Source organism: Heloderma suspectum, chromosome 1 (genome assembly GCF_057233095.1).
Source record: "Heloderma suspectum isolate Gila_16-S chromosome 1, 16-S_ref, whole genome shotgun sequence".
In the NCBI taxonomy this organism is placed as follows: domain Eukaryota; kingdom Metazoa; phylum Chordata; class Lepidosauria; order Squamata; family Helodermatidae; genus Heloderma; species Heloderma suspectum.
The window spans coordinates 151776501-151795243 of NC_139458.1; the positions used below are offsets into that span (position 1 = coordinate 151776501).

Sequence of the window (18743 nt, forward strand, 5' to 3'; positions counted from 1 at the left end):
TCAACTGGGCAGGAGGATGGTGATCTGAAAGTGGAGGAATTAACATCTGTTTCTTTGTCGTGGTCAGATCACTTCCTGTTGAGGTTTAGACCCTTGGCAGCCTTCCCCCTCTGCAAGGGTGGGGGACCTTCTCCGTGAGCCCCTGCCAAAGGAAGTGAGGCGGGTGGCTACTAGGAGGAGGGCTTTTTCTGTTGTGGCACCCCGGCTCTGGAATGAGCTCCCTAGTGAGGTTCACCTGGCGCCTACATTGTATTCCTTTCGGCGCCAGGTGAAGACCTTTTTATTTTCCCAGGCATTTTAGCATTTTAGCTTTCTAAATTTTTATCTTTGCTGTTTTAAATCTGTATTTTAAACTCTTGCATTGCTGCTAGGTTTTATTGTGGTTGTATTGTTATATTGTGGTTTTAATGTTCTATATATTTTAAATTGTTTTATTGTGTGTTGTTTGGTTTTAATTTTTGTGAACCGCCCAGAGAGCTTCAGCTATTGGGCGGTATAGAAATAAATAAATAAATAAATAAATAAATAAATAAATAAATATAAAAGTCAGTAAGAGGAAATAGCAGAGAAGAACAAGAGGAGTGGAAAGACATGAGAGAAGTGGAAGAACATGGGAAGAAATGTTGCAAAGCAGGTTCTACAGCTTTAAAGGCACTCTTGCCTGTAAGAGTTATAATACCACTAGCTTGGAACACACGTGTCTGTAAATTAAATGGAAACTGTAAGCATCAGAAAAACCATCAGAAAAGTAGTTTGGGAAACAACAGAATATTGAGGGAGTGTGCATCATGTGTCCTGTGCATGAGCCAGATATTAGAGTGCCAGAATAAAATGCTCATGTAGATTATCACGTAGTCTTAGCATTTACAAAAGCATGGCAATAGTAGAGGGATATGATATGAGAGTCCAGTCATCATAGCCCACATAAAGCACTTCATTTTGTTCTCCTAAGAGTGAATGGCAGCCATAGGAGAACTACAGTGCTAGGTTTGGGGAGGCTATTGAGATAGACACTAAATCTGTTCCCTTGCCAAGTTGCCATTGATGGCCCCGAGCATTAAAAATCAAGCCGGTTCCTATCTGCATAACCCCATCCTGGATTCTGTTTCTAATAGTGCAATGAATGTTTATTCAGATTATGCTCTACAGATGCGTGTCACAAAGTTTAAAGACTGTATGGTAAATTATTCACCTTCTGATGGTTCATTAGCAGAGTTTTAATTCTATAATTATCTTTCTTTTGCTATAATTGTGTATAATGGCAGTTTGCTAAGATACAATACATTATTTGGCTTAGTTTACTCAGATGTAAGTCCCAACGTGTTCAGTGGGGCTCACTCCCTAATAAGCATGTACAGTCATCCAATGCAATCCTAAACCTGTTTACTCAGGCGAAAATCCCCCCAGGGCAATGGTACTTACACTCTAGTAAGTCTGTTTAGGACTGCAGCCTTACAGAAGAATCCCAAGTTAAGATGGGGGCAAAGTGGCAGATCTTCCAGCATTTCTAGAACTTTGTTGGCTCATGCTGGCCTTGGTGGAAAGTGTTGGGGGGCAGACACCACCCCCACGCACACACACATCTTTGTTTTTTGTGATTTCCATGCACTGGACTGCCCCAATTCGGTGCCTTACAACAGCTACTGCCAGCAGAAAGTGCCCTGGTGATAGAGACACGCATGGAGAGTTCTCTGTAGGTGTAGCACAGGGTTCTGTGGCAGACATGCACCCTGCACTCGCAGAGCTCCTTTCTGCCTGTAGAGAGGCACCTCTGCACCATCCTAACCCCCTCCAGTCAGCAGATCTCAGGGTTAGGATTTTACTGTAAATCGCTCTAAAGTATGACCAAATATTGAGAACTGGCTTTTACATGTACCGATATCTTCTTTTTTAAAAAAACAAAACAAAAACAAAAAACCCTCTTCTAGTAATAAGGATTTTGGGGTTGTCAACTCAACCTTCCTTGATGCAGAACGGTCTGTACAAAAAGGTAGGACTTACAGGGCTTAAAATGGAAAGGTCATATAAGCAAGGTAATTAGATTTTTTTTTTAGGGATATTAGGACCTGAAGCAGAATGTTTACTTCCTTTGATGTAGCATGGAAACATATGCCTGAAAACATATGCCACAACGTGGGCTGTGAGGCATGTTGAACAGCAAAAAAATCACCGTTATTAAGTCTGAATCAAAGTTCTGTCTTTACCACATTAATTTAATTTGGTTTCAAAGGTCCCCATCTCAAGTCTAATTTCTGCCTTTGATGTCTTGCTCCTCTCCCCCCACTCTCAGTTTTTTTTGGGGGGGCTGGGCGGGGAATGGGCTGCATAGTTGAGGTTCACCTTCTTCATCCAAATGATTTGGCCATCTGTTGTTTTTCTAGCCGTTAGACCTGCGACGCTGGACAAACACACTGTGAGACAACCTCACTGTCCTGAAAGAGTTGTAGAGCTAGAGGTTCAAGATGAGGCCTGCGCAAATTGTGACCCACAAAGCTGAACACAGGCCAATCAATAAATCTGGTTTCGCTGCCTGCTCGGGACAAAAACAAAGCAGTTGTCAAGATCCTGACAGCGCACAATACAGAAGTGAACCTCAAGCCTACAGGCCAAATCTGGCCCACTGGAGGTCAGTCTGCCATGCCCCTTTCTCCTGGCCCCACAGCCTTTCCCCCAACCACCAATTCTGTGGTGGTTTCCCAGTTTCTGCATGTTTTTTTCCCCCATTCTAAAAGGTTAAAATGCCCCTCCTAAGGCTTAATTACAGGCAATAAGAGCTTCAAGCTAAAATATGCGGGTATTTTGGGTAGTTTGACTCCACACCTTTTTGCCTTTGGCCCCGCCCACCACTGGAATGCAGCCCCCGAGAGCATCTCTGAAATTGAATTCAGCCCTCAGACTGAAAGAAATCCCCCCAGGGTCCAACACCCCTGGCATAATAGATGGCTAGTGGGTTGCATTCAGTGTGTCGGATCACAAGTACCCCAGGCCAATGCAAGATCATGTACCAACCACACTGTAAGTCTGAGTGATGTGAGTAATGTCACTGAGATCTCATCTATACATGCGGAAGAATGATGTGGGAAATGTGTTGGTAGAGATATGACATGGGAGGATAGATTTTACCATTTTATATTACAAGTGGTAGATCCTATTCTTAAATGCTCCCCTATGTGAAAATCAACAACACCTCTCCTTTAAAACTGAAAACTAGCTCAGAAAGAAATGAGCAGCGCTAGAACTTCTCGTCCTGCTGTGCAATTTTTTACATGGAGGACCATTCAAAACTTGTGCCCCTACTTGTAGTCTGAAATGGTACAGTCCACTCTACCACCTCAGGATTCCTACCACCACCACCTGTTGCATATGTAGACCAAGCCTGAGTTCATATTGTGACCTGAAAAGGGCTGGCCAACAAAATGAAGGTGTATGCCCCTGTAATTTCTACCCATCAGCGCTCAACCAAAAAGAATAATGTCTTGCAATTTTTCGAAGCTGCTTTTGGTCTTAGGCTGTGGTGCATCAAAGGGAGCTCCATATTTGTGGGGCAGACCCTAAAAACACTTTTCTATATGCCCTCAAAGTATTTTAGACAACATGAGTTGTAAAGAAAAGAGGCCCAATTCAAGCTAGTAAGGATCAGTGAGAGGAACACCAGATCTACATGTTCCAGGACCCACGGTGGTGTCTCCTTCCAGTAATGATTGCGTGTCCATTGGCTCCCATGAACAGGGACATCTGCTCCCCCAATGTTGTTGTTTTTGTTTTTCTCTCCCAAAACAGTTTGACCATCCGCTGTAGTTCAGCGTATTTGACGTTGACTAAAAACAACATACATTTGCTCCGGTTTCATTTCACTGCATCAAAGGAACCACAGATGTTAAGAAAATTGAGATGCTTTCCTTAGCCCACAAAGACATGGGGAGCTGGTAGCACTCCTGGAAACAACTGACATTCCTGATGTCCTACTGATTATATGTGTCAGGTGTCAGTTCCTGATATATCTTACTGCTGGTGTACTATTCCTGCATCCCATCACATACCAACCGCTGAGTTGCCTCTCTTTCCTGTGTCTGTGGAGGAAAGTACATCAGACCCCCAGTCTGCAGGGTGGCTTTCAACACTGACAGGTAGGTGAGAACGTGGCACCAGCAGGGAAAACTATCGACAGCTGGTGAAATAATCTGAGACCTCCTTCTCATGGCTGCAAATTATGCTCCAAGTGAGACGCATCTCTTTATCCTGTGATCTCTCTCCCCCTCTTTCATTCCCAGGCCCCTCACCTCAACCCAACCAAATCATAGACACAACAAGGACATTTCTAAAATCACTATATGTACGTAACTCTAGGTCAATCATGCAAGATCTCATTACTTTGAGGTATTGACCTTTGCACAGCTTCGAAAGGGCTTTACAAATCTTAGGTTCCAGTTGATGCCCTCTGCATATCTTGATGGGAGATATCTAAGAATCCCAGTCACAGAACGGAAATGTGTATGTTTGGTTGCAATCAGATTGAAGACATAATTCATTACTTGCTGTTCTGTCCATTGTATGTGGATCCTAGAGGTACATTTTTGTCATCTATTATCCAGCTATATTTGGATCAAACACCTCAGGAAGTAGTAATAGATCTCCTAGCTGAGTGATAACCATTTATTTATCACATACTCGGTAGCCCAATTTGCTTTGGCAGCCAAGACGCTGCAGTCTCGCCACGTCAAGAATTATGATGTACTATAAATCTTATCGTTTTAGATATGAGTGGTCAACCTTCTTAGCGGATGTTAAACATGGTTTGGTCTTAATAGCTTTGTTGAGTTTTTAAATAATTTTTATTTAAATCACAGTTTTGTAATGGGAAAGGTTTCTTTCTTTTAAACATTTTTAAACATGGTAAAGGCCTATGGCTACATACAATAAAGTTTTAAAAAAAATCTCTGGAAAAAGAAATACCTGGAACAATATGTTTACATCAGGGATGGAGAACCTCTTTCAGCTTGAAGGCCAAATTCAGTTTTGGAAGAGCTTCCAGGGGCCGCCTTCCAGGAGTGGCTGTGGCTGAAGGCAAAAGGGGTGGGGCCAAGAATACAAAAATACCAGCATACTGTACATAAAAGCTCTTGCTGCCAGTGGGAGAGGCATTTCAACTTTTAGAATGGGGGGGTAGCTCAAAACTGGAAAACCAACAAATGTTTGGTGGCTGGGGAAAAGGTGGTGAGGTCAGGGGAAGGGGGCATGATGATCTGGCAACACCAGGGGGCTGGATTGAGCCCCCGAGTTTGAGGTTCCCCACCCCTGGCTTACATCCACAACTGGCAATGACTACACACTTCAAGGTGAAAATGTAAAACCTGGCTAATGGGTTGTATCCAATGGTGGCTTTCCATTAGCTGAAAGCACTTCCGCTTGCGCAAGGAAGGTCATTTGATTTTCACACACGTACACCTGCCACTGCAGCCTCCCCCCACGCCACTCCAGAAGCTACTCCTGTGAGTTGGAACTTGGGACCCTTCAGAAACCTATGGGACATGGCACAAACAGCTGACATAGGTAGGCAAGGATTGGTGAAAACTGGGTACCTCACTTTGTGCAAGTAGAAGTGTCTGTGCTATCACAAAGCTACCATTGGATGGAACTCAGTCTCTCTGTTCACACAACGTGCTAACCCACACTCAGTGGTTGAGTGTGGGTTGTTGTTGAACCGTGGGTTAGCATGTTGTTTGAACCCAGGACATTTTCTGCAGGGTAGCTTGTTAACCATGCAGTGTGGCTTGTTAACCACCCTGAACAACAATTCAACAACAAACCATGGGTTCTCAAGGTGGCTTGTTTGACAAAAATAAGCCACATTGCATGGTTAACAAGCCACCCTGCAGAAAAGGTTCAGACAACACACTAACCCATGGTTCAACAAACAAGCCATGGTTCAGCAACAACCCCTACTCAAGCACTGAACGTGGGTTAGTGTGTTGTGCAAACCCATCCAATGTGTTTTATATGAGCAGATAGTTTTATATGAGCAGATGACTTTATGGTAAAGTGCTGGGAAACAGTCGCTTCACACATGGGTTAAACCTATATTTTCCCAGTGCCATATTCCACACAATTATACTTTTTCATTAATGGGACCTGCCTTAAGTAACAACTAGACATATTGCAGGAGATTCTTAATTAGGATCCCCCATGGTGGTTTTTGAAAGCAGTTATGGGATGGGGGGGTCAGATTGGGGCTGTGGTGCTGGGCAAGGGGGGTATTATTTCCCCCATGCTGTTTCGCCAGTCTCTCCGAAGTTGCTATTTGCCCAATATGATACCTGTACTTTTCCCCCACAGAGCAAACAGATACTTTGAAAGGGTTACATGATTTTAACCAGGGAAACTGTGTCGTTAACGTCTTCCCATAGCACTGTCACTCCTACCTGATTCACCTCCATTCCCCTCCCACTGCTAAGGCTATTTATTTATGCTTATAATTTTATGTATTTTATATTTGTATATATAAATAATTTATATATAATTTATATTTGTATATATAAATAAGGAAACCCTAATCATCCAAAATCCCAGTCACTCACGCTCATGGAAAGTGCCATGCCCTTCCCCCTCAGCTCCCCATACCACAGCCATCCCATTCAGGAGAACCCCCCAGGCCCCAGGAGAGGCTTTTCTTGGGGCTTGGGGGCTGCCAGGGAACTGCCAACTAGAAAGCTTCCTTCCACCAGCCCCCCTCCACAAGCATGTCTCAGGATCCAAGCCAGTATTTGGAATCTGAATGGCTGGTCCAGGGTCAGAGACAGGAATCTTGTATGAGATCACTAACCCTGTAAATTCAAAATAGGGATCCTGGTGGCAATTTCCGATGCGATCTTCCAAATTGTTTACCATTAAGCCATTTCTTTCTTTCTGTCACTACAAATCGACTTATAGCAGTTTTATATCAGTATAATTGCTGTGGCTACCCTCAAAGAATCATGGGAATTGCGATTTGCTCCAGGTTCAAAGAATTATCAGTTAGATATTCCTCGATCCCCCTCATAGAACTAGATCCCAGCATTCCTTGGGCACAGGGAATTACTGTCAAGTTGAATTCTACAGTACAGATATGCTCTTACTCTCTTCCCTGTATCACAGAGTTAGGGGTACCATAGAATCAGTCCCCTCAAGCCTTAGCTAAAGGAATTCCCTTCCTTTAGGCCTGCTTTGAAACTCATTCTGGATTAGCTCAGATGAAAGGCAGGCATCAAGAGCAACTTGCTCAAAGCAAGGACCAATGCCCATCCACATTCAAAGTGTATATGTTCTTATATTTTCTCCAGTTATTTTATAATTAATAAAATCTTCGTTCTTAACTGGCCCCCTTATTTAAGAAGACATCAAGTGCTATGGGGTGGAAGATTCAAGTTGCGGAGGACTCAAAACAAAGGAACAAAATGAAAATGGCTGCCCCAGAGGCCACGGAGCTGCAAATAAATTATTTGCTTATTTCATTTCTATACTGACCCATAGCCGAAGCTCTCTGGGCAGTTTACAACCATTCATAAGGGATACAGCAATATTACAACTATTACAAAAATATTACAAAATATTGTAATATTACAAAATATGACATTATGATAAAAACAGTCTTTAAAAAATTAACACAATTTTTTTTAAACAATTCAGACAGCTAAAAAACAATTTCAGTAAAAGATTTTTCCATAATGGTCCTGTTCAAGACAGCAGACAGAGATGCCCCATCATATGCCATTAAATGCCTCGGAGTAGAGGACAGTCTTAACCTGGCACCGAAAAGATGACAGAGTCGGCACCAGGCAGGCCTTAGTGGGAGGCTCACTCCATAGTTGGGGGGGGGGGACCACTGAGAAGGCCTTCTCTCTGGTGGCCACCTTCTGAGCCTCCCTTGGAGGTGACGCTCAGAGGAAGGGCCTAGATGTTGATTGTAGTGTCCGGGTATGTTCAGGTTGGGAGAGGTTTTACGTCAGGTATTGCAGTCCTAAGCCAGATAAGACTTTATAAGTTAAAACCAGCACCTTGAATTGGGCTCAGAAACATGCAGGCAGCCAATGCAAGCAGGCCAGAATTGGTCTTAAAGGCTCAGACCTTCTGGCCCTAGTTATTAATCTGGCTGCCACATTTTGCACAAGCTGCAGTTTCTGAACAGTCTTCAAGAGCAGCCCCACATAGAGTGCATTGCAGTAATCTAACTTGGAGGTTACCAGAGTGTAGACAACTGAAGCCAGGTTATCCCTGCCCAGATAGGGGCATAGCTGGGCCACCAGCCAAAACTGGTAGAAGGCATTCTGTGCCACTGAGACCACCTGAGCCTCAAGTGACAGACATGGCTCTAGGAGAACCCCCAAGCTAAATGAACCATATGCACATGCACTTAGGCTTATGAGCAACGTGGTTCAAAACTGAAAAATGTTTAGGCAGAGATTGTAAGAGCTGTTAAACTGGAGGGTGAACAGAAAACTGGTCTGCTCAAGACAGTTGCAGGTCCAGACTCATGTGTGTGTGTGTGTGTGTGTTGGGGGTAGGGGGTGTACAGATGGACAGATGGATATTATAATGCAGAAATGCCTTCTGTAATGATGGAAGCTGAAAGGGAAAGCTTTGAGACAGTAACCCCGTTGCTGGAAGAACACTATAGCTTGCCTACATCAGTGTTGATTATGAAAGATATATATTCAGAATGAGAGAGAAAGAATGTGGAAGAATTTATTACAGATTTGTAAAACTCAATCTTCTGAATATGGAGCATTCACAGATTCCCTTATGGAAAATAAAATTGTTTGAGAATGCAATAATTTTTAAAAAGTGTGCAAGCAGTTAATAAAGGAAAAGAATCTGATACAAGAAAAGACAATTCAAATGTTCAAACAGAAAAACAACAACCTTGTTGGAGAACCACACATGTTCTGGAGAATGACACAATTGTAAAGAAGGCCTACAAGAAGTCACTCTAAATACGTACGTTGTGAGGAGATTAACTCTAGGACACAACTGCCTTTATGGTGTATATATCCGCTTTTCTTGTGAAATGATAAACAAGAATTATACCACAGAAGTTAATTTATACTGTTAATGCATTTCTGTTCATATTATGGGATGGTTCAATAATCTTCAATATCAGTTGTTTTATTGTGGAGCTGTCCATTTTGAGGAAAGGGTGTTTGTAGCCATTTTTGGTAAGTGAAATAGTTGGTGGAATTGTCCTAATGTTTCAAATGCTATTGCATTTATTTTCAGGTATTCGAGGAGGGCACTTCAAATCTCCCTGTAAATGACCTCGGTGACTATAAAGTATGCCAGTGCTGACCCCCAACACACACTGTTACCCTCCTCAATATAGCATGCCTAAAACCTTGAACCCATCACCTTACATTCTAGTTTTTGACCAATATAGAGACTGTCTGTTCAGTAAAACCGAAAGGACCCCAATTCTCCAGGCAAGCCTGCGGCATAAATGAAAAGCAAGCCCTGGATATTGTTAATGGACTTTAGATGCTTGTCTCCTAGTTTGAACAGAATAGACTCAAAAGGGTCATCAGCCAAGCAATACATGGGTTCAAGCCTGCATCAAAGGCATTCACAATCCTGTTGGGAGAAACTGAGTATTGATGAAAGAGGGAGCTTATTGTGTATGTAAGAGAATTTATTTCTAGGCTTATGCATTACGGCAGGCTCCATGGGGCAGGGTAGTCTGGGACTGCTTTCAATTTACATCCCACCCGCTCCTCCTTCCACCTCCCCGTCGCAGTCACACACTTCAATTTAGCCTTCATCAGCATTAAAATATCAGATGTTTTCTTAATGACATCACTTCTTTTATTTTATTTTTTAATCCCGTTTCATTTTTTCCAGATGAGGCCAGGGATTATTTGTAATGATCTCAAGCCAAAGCTGAAACAGAGGCTTTGATTCGCTTTTCTCATTTCTCCCTCTCCACAGATATGAATTAAAGTGATAGATTTTGCACAGTTGCCTTATTATCTGCAACCTTTCCTGAAACAGGAAGCGTGGGCTTTCACTGAGCTTTGCCTGCACGTTGATGGCTGGTGTGGATGATGTCACCGTTTAAATACTGGGGATGCTTACGAGCTTCACGCCACACCATGACATAAACAGGCTCCCTGCAATTAAACAGGGCAGTCTGAACACTGACTATATTTCCTATGTAATCTTAGTAGCAAAAATGACCTGGGCATGCAAGTGGAAGTTGGAAATCATGACAACATGAGATGCCTGTTTTCCAAAAATATTATTTTTTAAATGAGGGCTCTCATTCTTCCCATTACACCTAGGGACATAAGCAGAGCCTACAGGAACAGACCAAAAGTCCATCTGCTTGGCATCTGGCTTCCCACAGTGGCACAGCAATCCCCTGTTGAGATTCCCAAGGAGCTGGTACTCAGTAACATTACAGCCTCTGGCCTTCAGGATTCCAATAGCAGAGGGTGGCAAACTGGTACCCTCTAGATGTTTTGGGCTAGCCATTGACCATGCTGGCTGGGGCTCATGGGAGTTCTAGTCCAAAACATCTAGAGAGCACCAGGTTGCTTACCCCTTCCATATAGTCTTCATGGCTAATCACTATTGATAGATCTATCCTCCATGAATTTGTCTAACCTCCTTTTAAAGCTATCTGAGTGAGTGGCCATTGCCACATCAGTGGGGCTCAAATTAAGGCCATACATATTTATTTTGAGGCTACATTGGTTCTGTTCCACTACTGTTAATAGGTTATTATCAATATTACTTTTTCTACTCAGATATGATGTGCTTTTATTTGGTAACTTATAAGTTATCTCACATTTCTTTCACTATATCAAAAAAAGCACACACATTGAGGTTACTGTCATAATGCAGATTTCTTATTACATTTAGGGCGCAATCCTATGCATGTTTAAACAGAAAAAGTCCTATAATTCCCAGCATTCCCCCAGCAGCCATGCTGACTGGGGAATGCTAGGAGTTGTAGGACTTTTTTCTTTCTAAACGTGCATAGGATTGCACCATTGAGCTGCAGCCCTATACACACTCACCTAGAGGTAAGTCCCATTGAATTTAATGGGACATGCTTCTGAGTAGGCATGCAGAGGATTGCATTATTAATTGCTTAACCAATTGATCAGGTAAAAGGTAGCTGATTTATCAGCTAAAGATAATTTCATCAGTGGACTGTCCTGGCCTGTATTGTGTAGAAGAAAGGCACCTTCACGTTCTTTCTCCTTCTCAGTAGCTGTTCCTCAGTGGCCATAAAAAAGGCACAAATCCCTGGAATTGTTAACCTGCCTATGTGTTCTGTATTAATTTAAATTTTGTTTGTGTATTTTGTAGCATACTAACACACGAAAAGCTGTTAAAAAGACTGAACAAAATGTCACATTGATGAAGCTTCTTTCTGCCTCCTTTACAGACCTTCTACCTTGAGTGGTAGCCCTGTAATCTCTGACATTTCCCTCATCCGTCTTTCTCCACATCCTGCGGGACCTGCAGAATCACCTTTCAGCCACCCTCATCCATACATGAACCCCCATATGGAACACTACCTCCGATCCATGCACAGCAGCCCTACCTTGTCTATGATCTCAGCGGCCAGAGGTCTCAGCCCGGCTGACGGTAAGTGGGACACAGAAGCTCAACTAAGCAGTTGACTTCAGTCTTGTAGATATACCACATATCACTACAAAACATCTCTGGGATAGTATTATTGGATTATATCCAATTTTAGTCTAACTTAAGTCTCATTCATTTCAGTGAGTATACTCAAAGTAGGAATAACAGTGGATAGGGAGAAATTTTTCTCTCTTTCTCATAATACTGGAACCTGGGTTCATCCCATGAAGCTGACTGGTGAGAAGTAGTTCTGTACACAGCATGCAGTTAAACTATGGAATTCGCTACCAGAAGATGTAATGATGGCCACCAACTTGGATGGGTTTAAAAGGGGATTAGACAAATTCCTGGAGGAGAAGGCTATCAATGGCTACTAGTCATGATGGCTATATATTACTTCCAGTAATAGAGGCAGTATGCCTATGTATACCAGGTGCTGCAGGACACAAGCATGAGGGTGCTATTGCACTCATGTCCTACTTGGGGGTTTCCCACAGGCAGCTGGTTGACAACTGTATTTTGGTGGCGAATTCCATGATTTGCCTACGTGCTGTGTGAAGAAATATTTATTTTCTTCTATCCTGAATCTCCCACCATTCAGCCTCGTTGGATGAACCCACCTTCTAGTATCATGAAAGATGGAGAAAACTCCTCTTCCTCTATCCATTTTCTCCACATCCATAATTTTATAAATAGGTCTTTTTCGGTAGTAGCACCCCAATTTTGGGACCCTATCCCAAGGGAGGTGAGATTGGCCCCTTCCTTATTTTGTTTTAAACAGGCTGTAAAGACTGTTAGGTTCTGTTGGGCTTTAAACTCTGCACAATGTTTTGTCGCTCTTCAATTTTAATGCTGCTACCAAATGTTATTGTAGTTTTTTTCTTTTTTGCTCCTTTTTTATTGAAGCAGTCTTTCTTTTCATTTTTTTCCTTTTTTCTTTTCCTTTTTTGGGCAGATGGCAGCTGAGTGCTGGGTCAGTTCATCTCCCATTCCAAAGCACCTCTGCCACCTCTGCTACTCACCTCCAACACACCCCATAAGACAACGGGTGGCAACATCGGGTCGGGCATTGCATTTGGGCTTATTTAATAAGGCAGGTGGGTGGTGCAGTTGGGAGCTGAGGCCAACTTGGCTCTCATTCCAAAGTGCCACCGCTACCCGTGAGGGAAGCTTGTCCAGGCTGTGTGTCAGGGCATAGTGGTGGCAGGAGCAGTGGCAGCAGCCCCACTAGTCAAGGGGCAGTGGCAGCAGCAGCCCCTGTTCAGGAAATGGTGGGGGCAGAGGCCTATCAGGAGCACCATGCCCGAGGGGGCCCTGAAGTCTGGCCCTGGCCCTTGGCTTTCTGAAGGAGGAAGTTACAGATTAAAACAAAACAAAACTACTAGTAGACCAATATTCACACTCTACCAGTTACCAGTTAGCAGTGCCCACTGACACATTTAGTATTGCCAACATCCTGCACTGGGTTGGAGGAGAAGAGAAAGAGGAGCAGATTGGCAGGGAGGGAGGTAGAAGATTAAAAATAATGATTAGGAACAGTGGTGGTCTTACTATTCCTGGTCGCTGATGTCCCCTTGTCAATGGTGAATATGAACAGGGTTTGTGAAAAATTACCACTGTCTAAATGAAGCTGGTAGAAGCCACCTGTCCACCACTTCCTTTGTAGCAAACTCTCCATTGATATGCATGGAGGTGTTCAGATGGTAGTTAGTGGTATGAAGAAGATAAAATAGTCTATGTAATATCTCTGTCTAAAGCGTATGTGTGATGAAGCCAAAAATTCAAGGCTCCAGAATTAGAACTGGACTTGGGGCATGCTCCCCCAGCCTGGCAGACTTAACATATCTGGTAAAATCTGATTTTTGCTGCTGATCTGGTTTTGCTGATCCCAGAGGCCTCTCTCTGTAGCAAGTGTTGAGATTCCAAGCCTCTACTCTAAGCAAACTGCAGATGCGTTTTATTGCTCTTGTAGTCCTTTCTCCCTCCCGCCACTCTGAGCCTCCTTCCTGCCTGCGAAACAAATTTTTTATTATGACTTGGCATGAGAAAGGGGCCCTTTGTGTTGGCTTTCGGTTTTCTTTCTTTCTTTCTTTCTTTCTTTCTTTCTTTCTTTCTTTCTTTCTTTCTTTCTTTCTTTCTTGAAGCCACAGTAAATAAGTTAATGGGGAGCAGGCAGAGAGACAGGTTTGAAAATTCACAAATGGGCAAAAGTGAGGATAATTGGTTCTGGCAAGCCAAATGGTTTTCTACTGCCAGGCACTAAAAAAAACACGCACGCACACCCTCTCACTCTATGTATTAGAACCCTGCTTTAATTTTCTTACACTGCTTCTTGTTAACTGGGTTGTGTTTGTCTTTTCTCTTTCGTACTAGGCTGGGATGTTAATTCTGACAGCATTACTGCACCCAGATCCCTCGCCACCTCCCCCCATCTCCCCTCACCACCACCCCTCTCTCTCACACTGGTGAACTCTGTGTTCATACACTGGGATTATTAGAAGGGGTGTGTGGAAATGAGAGATTGTTTATAAATTTGCGGAAATGGAGGAATGTGGAGGGCCCCTGCCTGGTGTCTTTTGTCCACAGAGAGCACACGTCCCAAGCACACGTCAGAGTCGTAACTACAAGATTTTGGCAGGGAAAGGGAGAGATTCTAACATCACTGCAGAAGTTTTACTCTCTGGACCTATTTTATCCTTGTTGTTTCTTCTCCCCTCCTTGGACCCCCATCACTCGCTGCCTGTGCAGTAGCTCATGAGCATCTGAAAGAGAGAGGTCTCTTTGGCCTTCCTCCTCCTCCTCCAGGAGCCAACCCTGCGGACTACTATCATCAGATGACCCTCATGGCCAGCCATCCCAGTCCTTACGGGGACCTCCTCATGCAGAGTGGGGGAGCAGCCAGTGCAACGCACCTTCATGATTACCTCAGCCCTGTAGATGGTGAGTAAGGAAGCACGCATCTTCCTTAGCTGTGTATGCCCCAAGGACTTCCTAGCCAGGATGATTGTTTCTTGAGTAGATGACAGGCACTGTGTTTCTGACGACTGCAGTGAACACACACTGTAATTAGTCTGTAGTTAGCAGTGGATTTCACCATAGTCTTCTGGCTGTAAAAGTATGTGTGTGTGCGTGTGTGTGTTTAAGTTTTCTTAAAAGACAACTTGGTACAGGGCACTGGATTATTTAGCCAGACCTTCCGAATTATTGTGTATGATGATAGGTCCTGTTATGTGACCAGGCACAAGTAGTAAACCCAGAGTGCCAAAGGGCCACACCCTGTCCCAGCCTCGTTTTTGAGAACTCTTTACCAAAGACGCACAACATGCCGTTCACAAACTCCAGCACTGCTGGTAACAAACATCCTTCATTAGACACATCAGGCACAAGAGACTAAGAAGTGTGAGTTGAGAGGACTCTGCCATGCTAATGAGGGAAGGCACCATCATTTTACAATACAAAAACAAACGCGGGACAACCTCCCACTCCCAGAAATGGAAGGGGCAGGGAGGAGGAATAATTCTACCCCAGCGTTTTGCTTGCTTTGCCTATTTAAGCTGTATGCTTTGATGCAACAGTGGCCCTTCAAAACAATTAAGAGGGTGAAGAATTAATTCCACAGTGTTAGTACGGTTCTTGTGATAAGTATTTCTTCAACTGATTGCGGTCAATGGGTCTGTGTTTGTTTTAAGATGTTTCCTTTGAGCACATTCCAGCCTAGCTGAAGCACTTTGAAGCAGAGTCCCCTTGATTTCAGTGGGAAGAGAGCTCAGCACATGCTTAAGTCATCCATCAAAATAAATGGGGCTTACAAGTACTTAACTCTGGCTGGATTGTGTTCTTTGTGTCTCTTCTTTTCATGGAAGCAGAAGAGGTGGCTGAAGCTGGGAAATGAGACAACAGAAAGGAAGAATTGTCTGGGGCTGAAATACTACAGAAACTTGAGTAGCTTGCCTCCTGAGGTGCTAACTGATGACCTTATTTGGGCTTAGGTAGAAGAAAGTTTACCAGGGATCAGAGACTGTATGTGAGGAGTGGGGGGAATACTACAGCAGTCTTTAGACTTATGCATGGAATCTTTTGCATTGCCAAAGCTGGGTGATACATTTATGAAGTCCTTTTGGAACATGTCTTTGTTGCACAAGAGGTTTTCTGGAGATCTATCAGCTCATCGGAACAGATGTTAGCAGAGTAGCCATGTTAGCATGGTGGAGCAAAAAGCAAAGAATCCAGTGGCACCTTAAAGTCTGCTCTGTATATTGTGACTTGGGCTTTGGAAAGCAGAACTCCACTACATCAGAGGTGGATGGGAAAGATGCTGAGTATATATGCACATATGTGGTTTAGTGGAGGATAAAACCACATGAATTTGTTTCTCATGTTCAGATTGTTCAACAATCAGCTGTATATTTTCTTTCTCTAGTTTACCTCTGTCTGTGTGCCCACTACCACTTCTTGCCCTCTGACGCTCAGCCACGTCATAGGACTATTCTCAGCAGGCAGCTCAGGAGTAAAACTTCCAGTTCCGGGCAGCTGCATTAATGTTAATGTCACGCAGGAGGACAGAATTTTGGCAACCTCCAGAGAATGAGATCAGCTTTTTAGTTTGGTCCTCTGAGGAAGCTGTTTTGTAAACTTACATAGACTATTAGTAACTACAAAAGCACTGAGAATTTGTGACTAGTACTTTTTTTCCCTCTGTTGGACCAGGGGTGGGGGACGTCTTTCAACCCAAGGGACAAATTCCGTTTCAGAGAAGCTTTTGGGGGCACATCCTCATGGTGGACAGGGCCAAGGGCCGAAGGTGTCTCCAAAGGAAAAGGGGTGGAGCCAAAAATACAAAAGACACCAGCGTATTTCAGCTTAACGCTCTGACTGCCAGTAACTAAGCATTTACCACGAGAGGCATTTCAACCTTTTGGAATGGGGAAGAAACTGCACAAAAAGCCAGGAAACCACCAAACGATTGGTAGTTGGGGAAAAGGGCTGAGGCCATGGGAAGGTGGTGGGGCCATCTCTGGAGCTCTAGAGGGCCAGGTTTGGCCCTGGGCCTGAGATTACCCACCCATGTGTTAGACCCTCCTTCCCTCAATATGCTCCTATGTTGCTCTGTTGTGCAGTTCCAGTAGCTTCATCTGCTCCCCTGGTTTTTAGTCCGCACCACAAAATGTAGCACAGGAATGACCTGTGATCATATGCTGTTGTCATGTGATACAGCAGGCTGGGGCACTTACAGGTAACCATTGCTTGGGGAGGCTGTCCAGAAGGCTAGAGCAGACAGCTTGGCCAGAGCAGACAGCTTCTGGCCAAGTCAGTTTCACTCCAGAGACCAGGGAGAGTGAGGGAGCATGAGCACGGCATGCCTAACATGAGCCCAATTACCCAAATCTGCCCTTTCAAGCTGTAGACATGCTAAGAGCAATGTACCTCACACAATGTCTGTCTTCTCCAGATATTGCTAGGCTTGTTGGTGAAGTGAGTAGTACCATTTAAACGAGGTATTTCCTAGCCAGAAAATCTGGCTGTGGAACTAGGGTGGCCATGTGTCCTCTCTTACAGAGGACAGTCCTCTGTTTTGAAGGCGTCCTCTATCTGAAGGCCTGTCCAGTCCACGGTTGGTTTAAAGTGGAAGAACCATCAGAAGGAAGAACTGGGCCTTGAAGTTGCCCATCCACAGCACACCTGGACAGCAGACTGAACAAGGCACACAGGTCACTTGATCACAGTCTTTCACACTATGGTGCTATGTAAGGTATTTCTATTTAAAGAATAATAATTACTAAATTTGAATATATATGTTAGCATATGCAAATTTTATGTACATCAGTATCTTCTTTTGAACTCTCTTTGGTGATGCATGTCTTCTTTTGGGGTGATTCAGAAGTGGCCACCCTATGTGGAACCCTAATAAGGAACGCTACCCAGGATATGGGTGATACACTGTGATGTTTTACAGTGTACATAAAAGGCCATTTCCCACAATGGTGTAACCTACGTGTTACCTTCTGGCCTTTAGTCCAATTCAGTTCACAGTTGACTTGTCCATGATCAATAATCCCACCTTGTTCCCATCATTGGTAAGTCCCCTTAATATACACACATGCCTCCAATAGATGAGTTTCTGCACTGAACTCTAGATGGATGCATGATAAGGTAGATAAAACCAGCCCATCTAACTCCCAACTTGGTCAACCAGGAGACTGCAGTTAAACCACTGACATATGATGCTGTCCTTAAATATTTTCACACAACAAGCAAAAATGAGTCATAATGTTGTATATGTACAAGTGTGCATCCCAGGAGACTAGAGTTTATTTTTAAATGACATCAAATGAAAGGGTGATTTAAGGCAGGAAAGAGTCACTCCTCTGAAATGTTTAGCCCGGAGTGACTGCTTCATATTGCTTCATGGTAAGGCCAACCTGTACATTGTATGTACAGCATACAGTGTTAAGCATGATCAAAGGGTCCTTCCTTTGTCTGCCAGGTTAACTGTCTGTGGATAGAACCTTATTCTGTACATGGGATGGAAGAGTCAATTTGGAGTTGGTCTGGGAAATCTTTAGCTTTCTGCACTGACTCTGAAAATGCAAAGTCTGCAATAAGAATATATTAGTCAAATTTGCATCAGCCTAGACTGCAAATATGTAGCTGGAGTGGTGGGATTTATGGGGGGGGGATCAAATTATTTGTTTCATTTGTACCTTGCCCTTCTTCCAAGGAACTCAGAGAGGCATATATGGCTCTCTCCTGCCCATTTTGTTCTCACCACAACCCTGTGAGGTAGGCTAAGCTTAGAGTGAGTGACCCAGTCACTTGGTGAGCTTCATGGCTGAGTGCAGTCTTGAATCTGTGTCTTCCCAGTCCTAGTCCAACCCTAACCAATGCACCATTCTGCTTCTCATAAAGGAGTAGCCGTTCTGAGGTGCAGAGGGTGTAGAACTGCATTTGGAGGGCCATGGTGTACATAAATGGCCTGTCACAGATTGCACACCTCAGGGAACAGACGTGGTCTAATGGCCTCAGGTTGCTGATCCCTTACTCTGTGTCATCTTCCTCCCCCAAAAAGTGCTTGGTCAAAAATCTGTTTGTTTAATATTCTACTGGTTAAGTTTCTGTGCAAAGAA

General features: G+C 43.6%; 1 protein-coding gene across 2 annotated transcripts in view; it reads left to right on the top strand.

The window, feature by feature from the left end:
• Positions 1 to 18743, top strand: part of GLI2 (GLI family zinc finger 2) — a 251506-nt gene that overhangs the window by 183226 nt on the left and 49537 nt on the right. For both annotated transcript variants that reach the window (XM_084829566.1, XM_084829556.1), the window contains exons 3-4: positions 11420 to 11622; positions 14368 to 14559. In XM_084829566.1, the coding sequence (XP_084685692.1) occupies positions 11420 to 11622; positions 14368 to 14559 (395 nt within the window). The remainder of the gene's footprint in view (positions 1 to 11419; positions 11623 to 14367; positions 14560 to 18743) is intronic.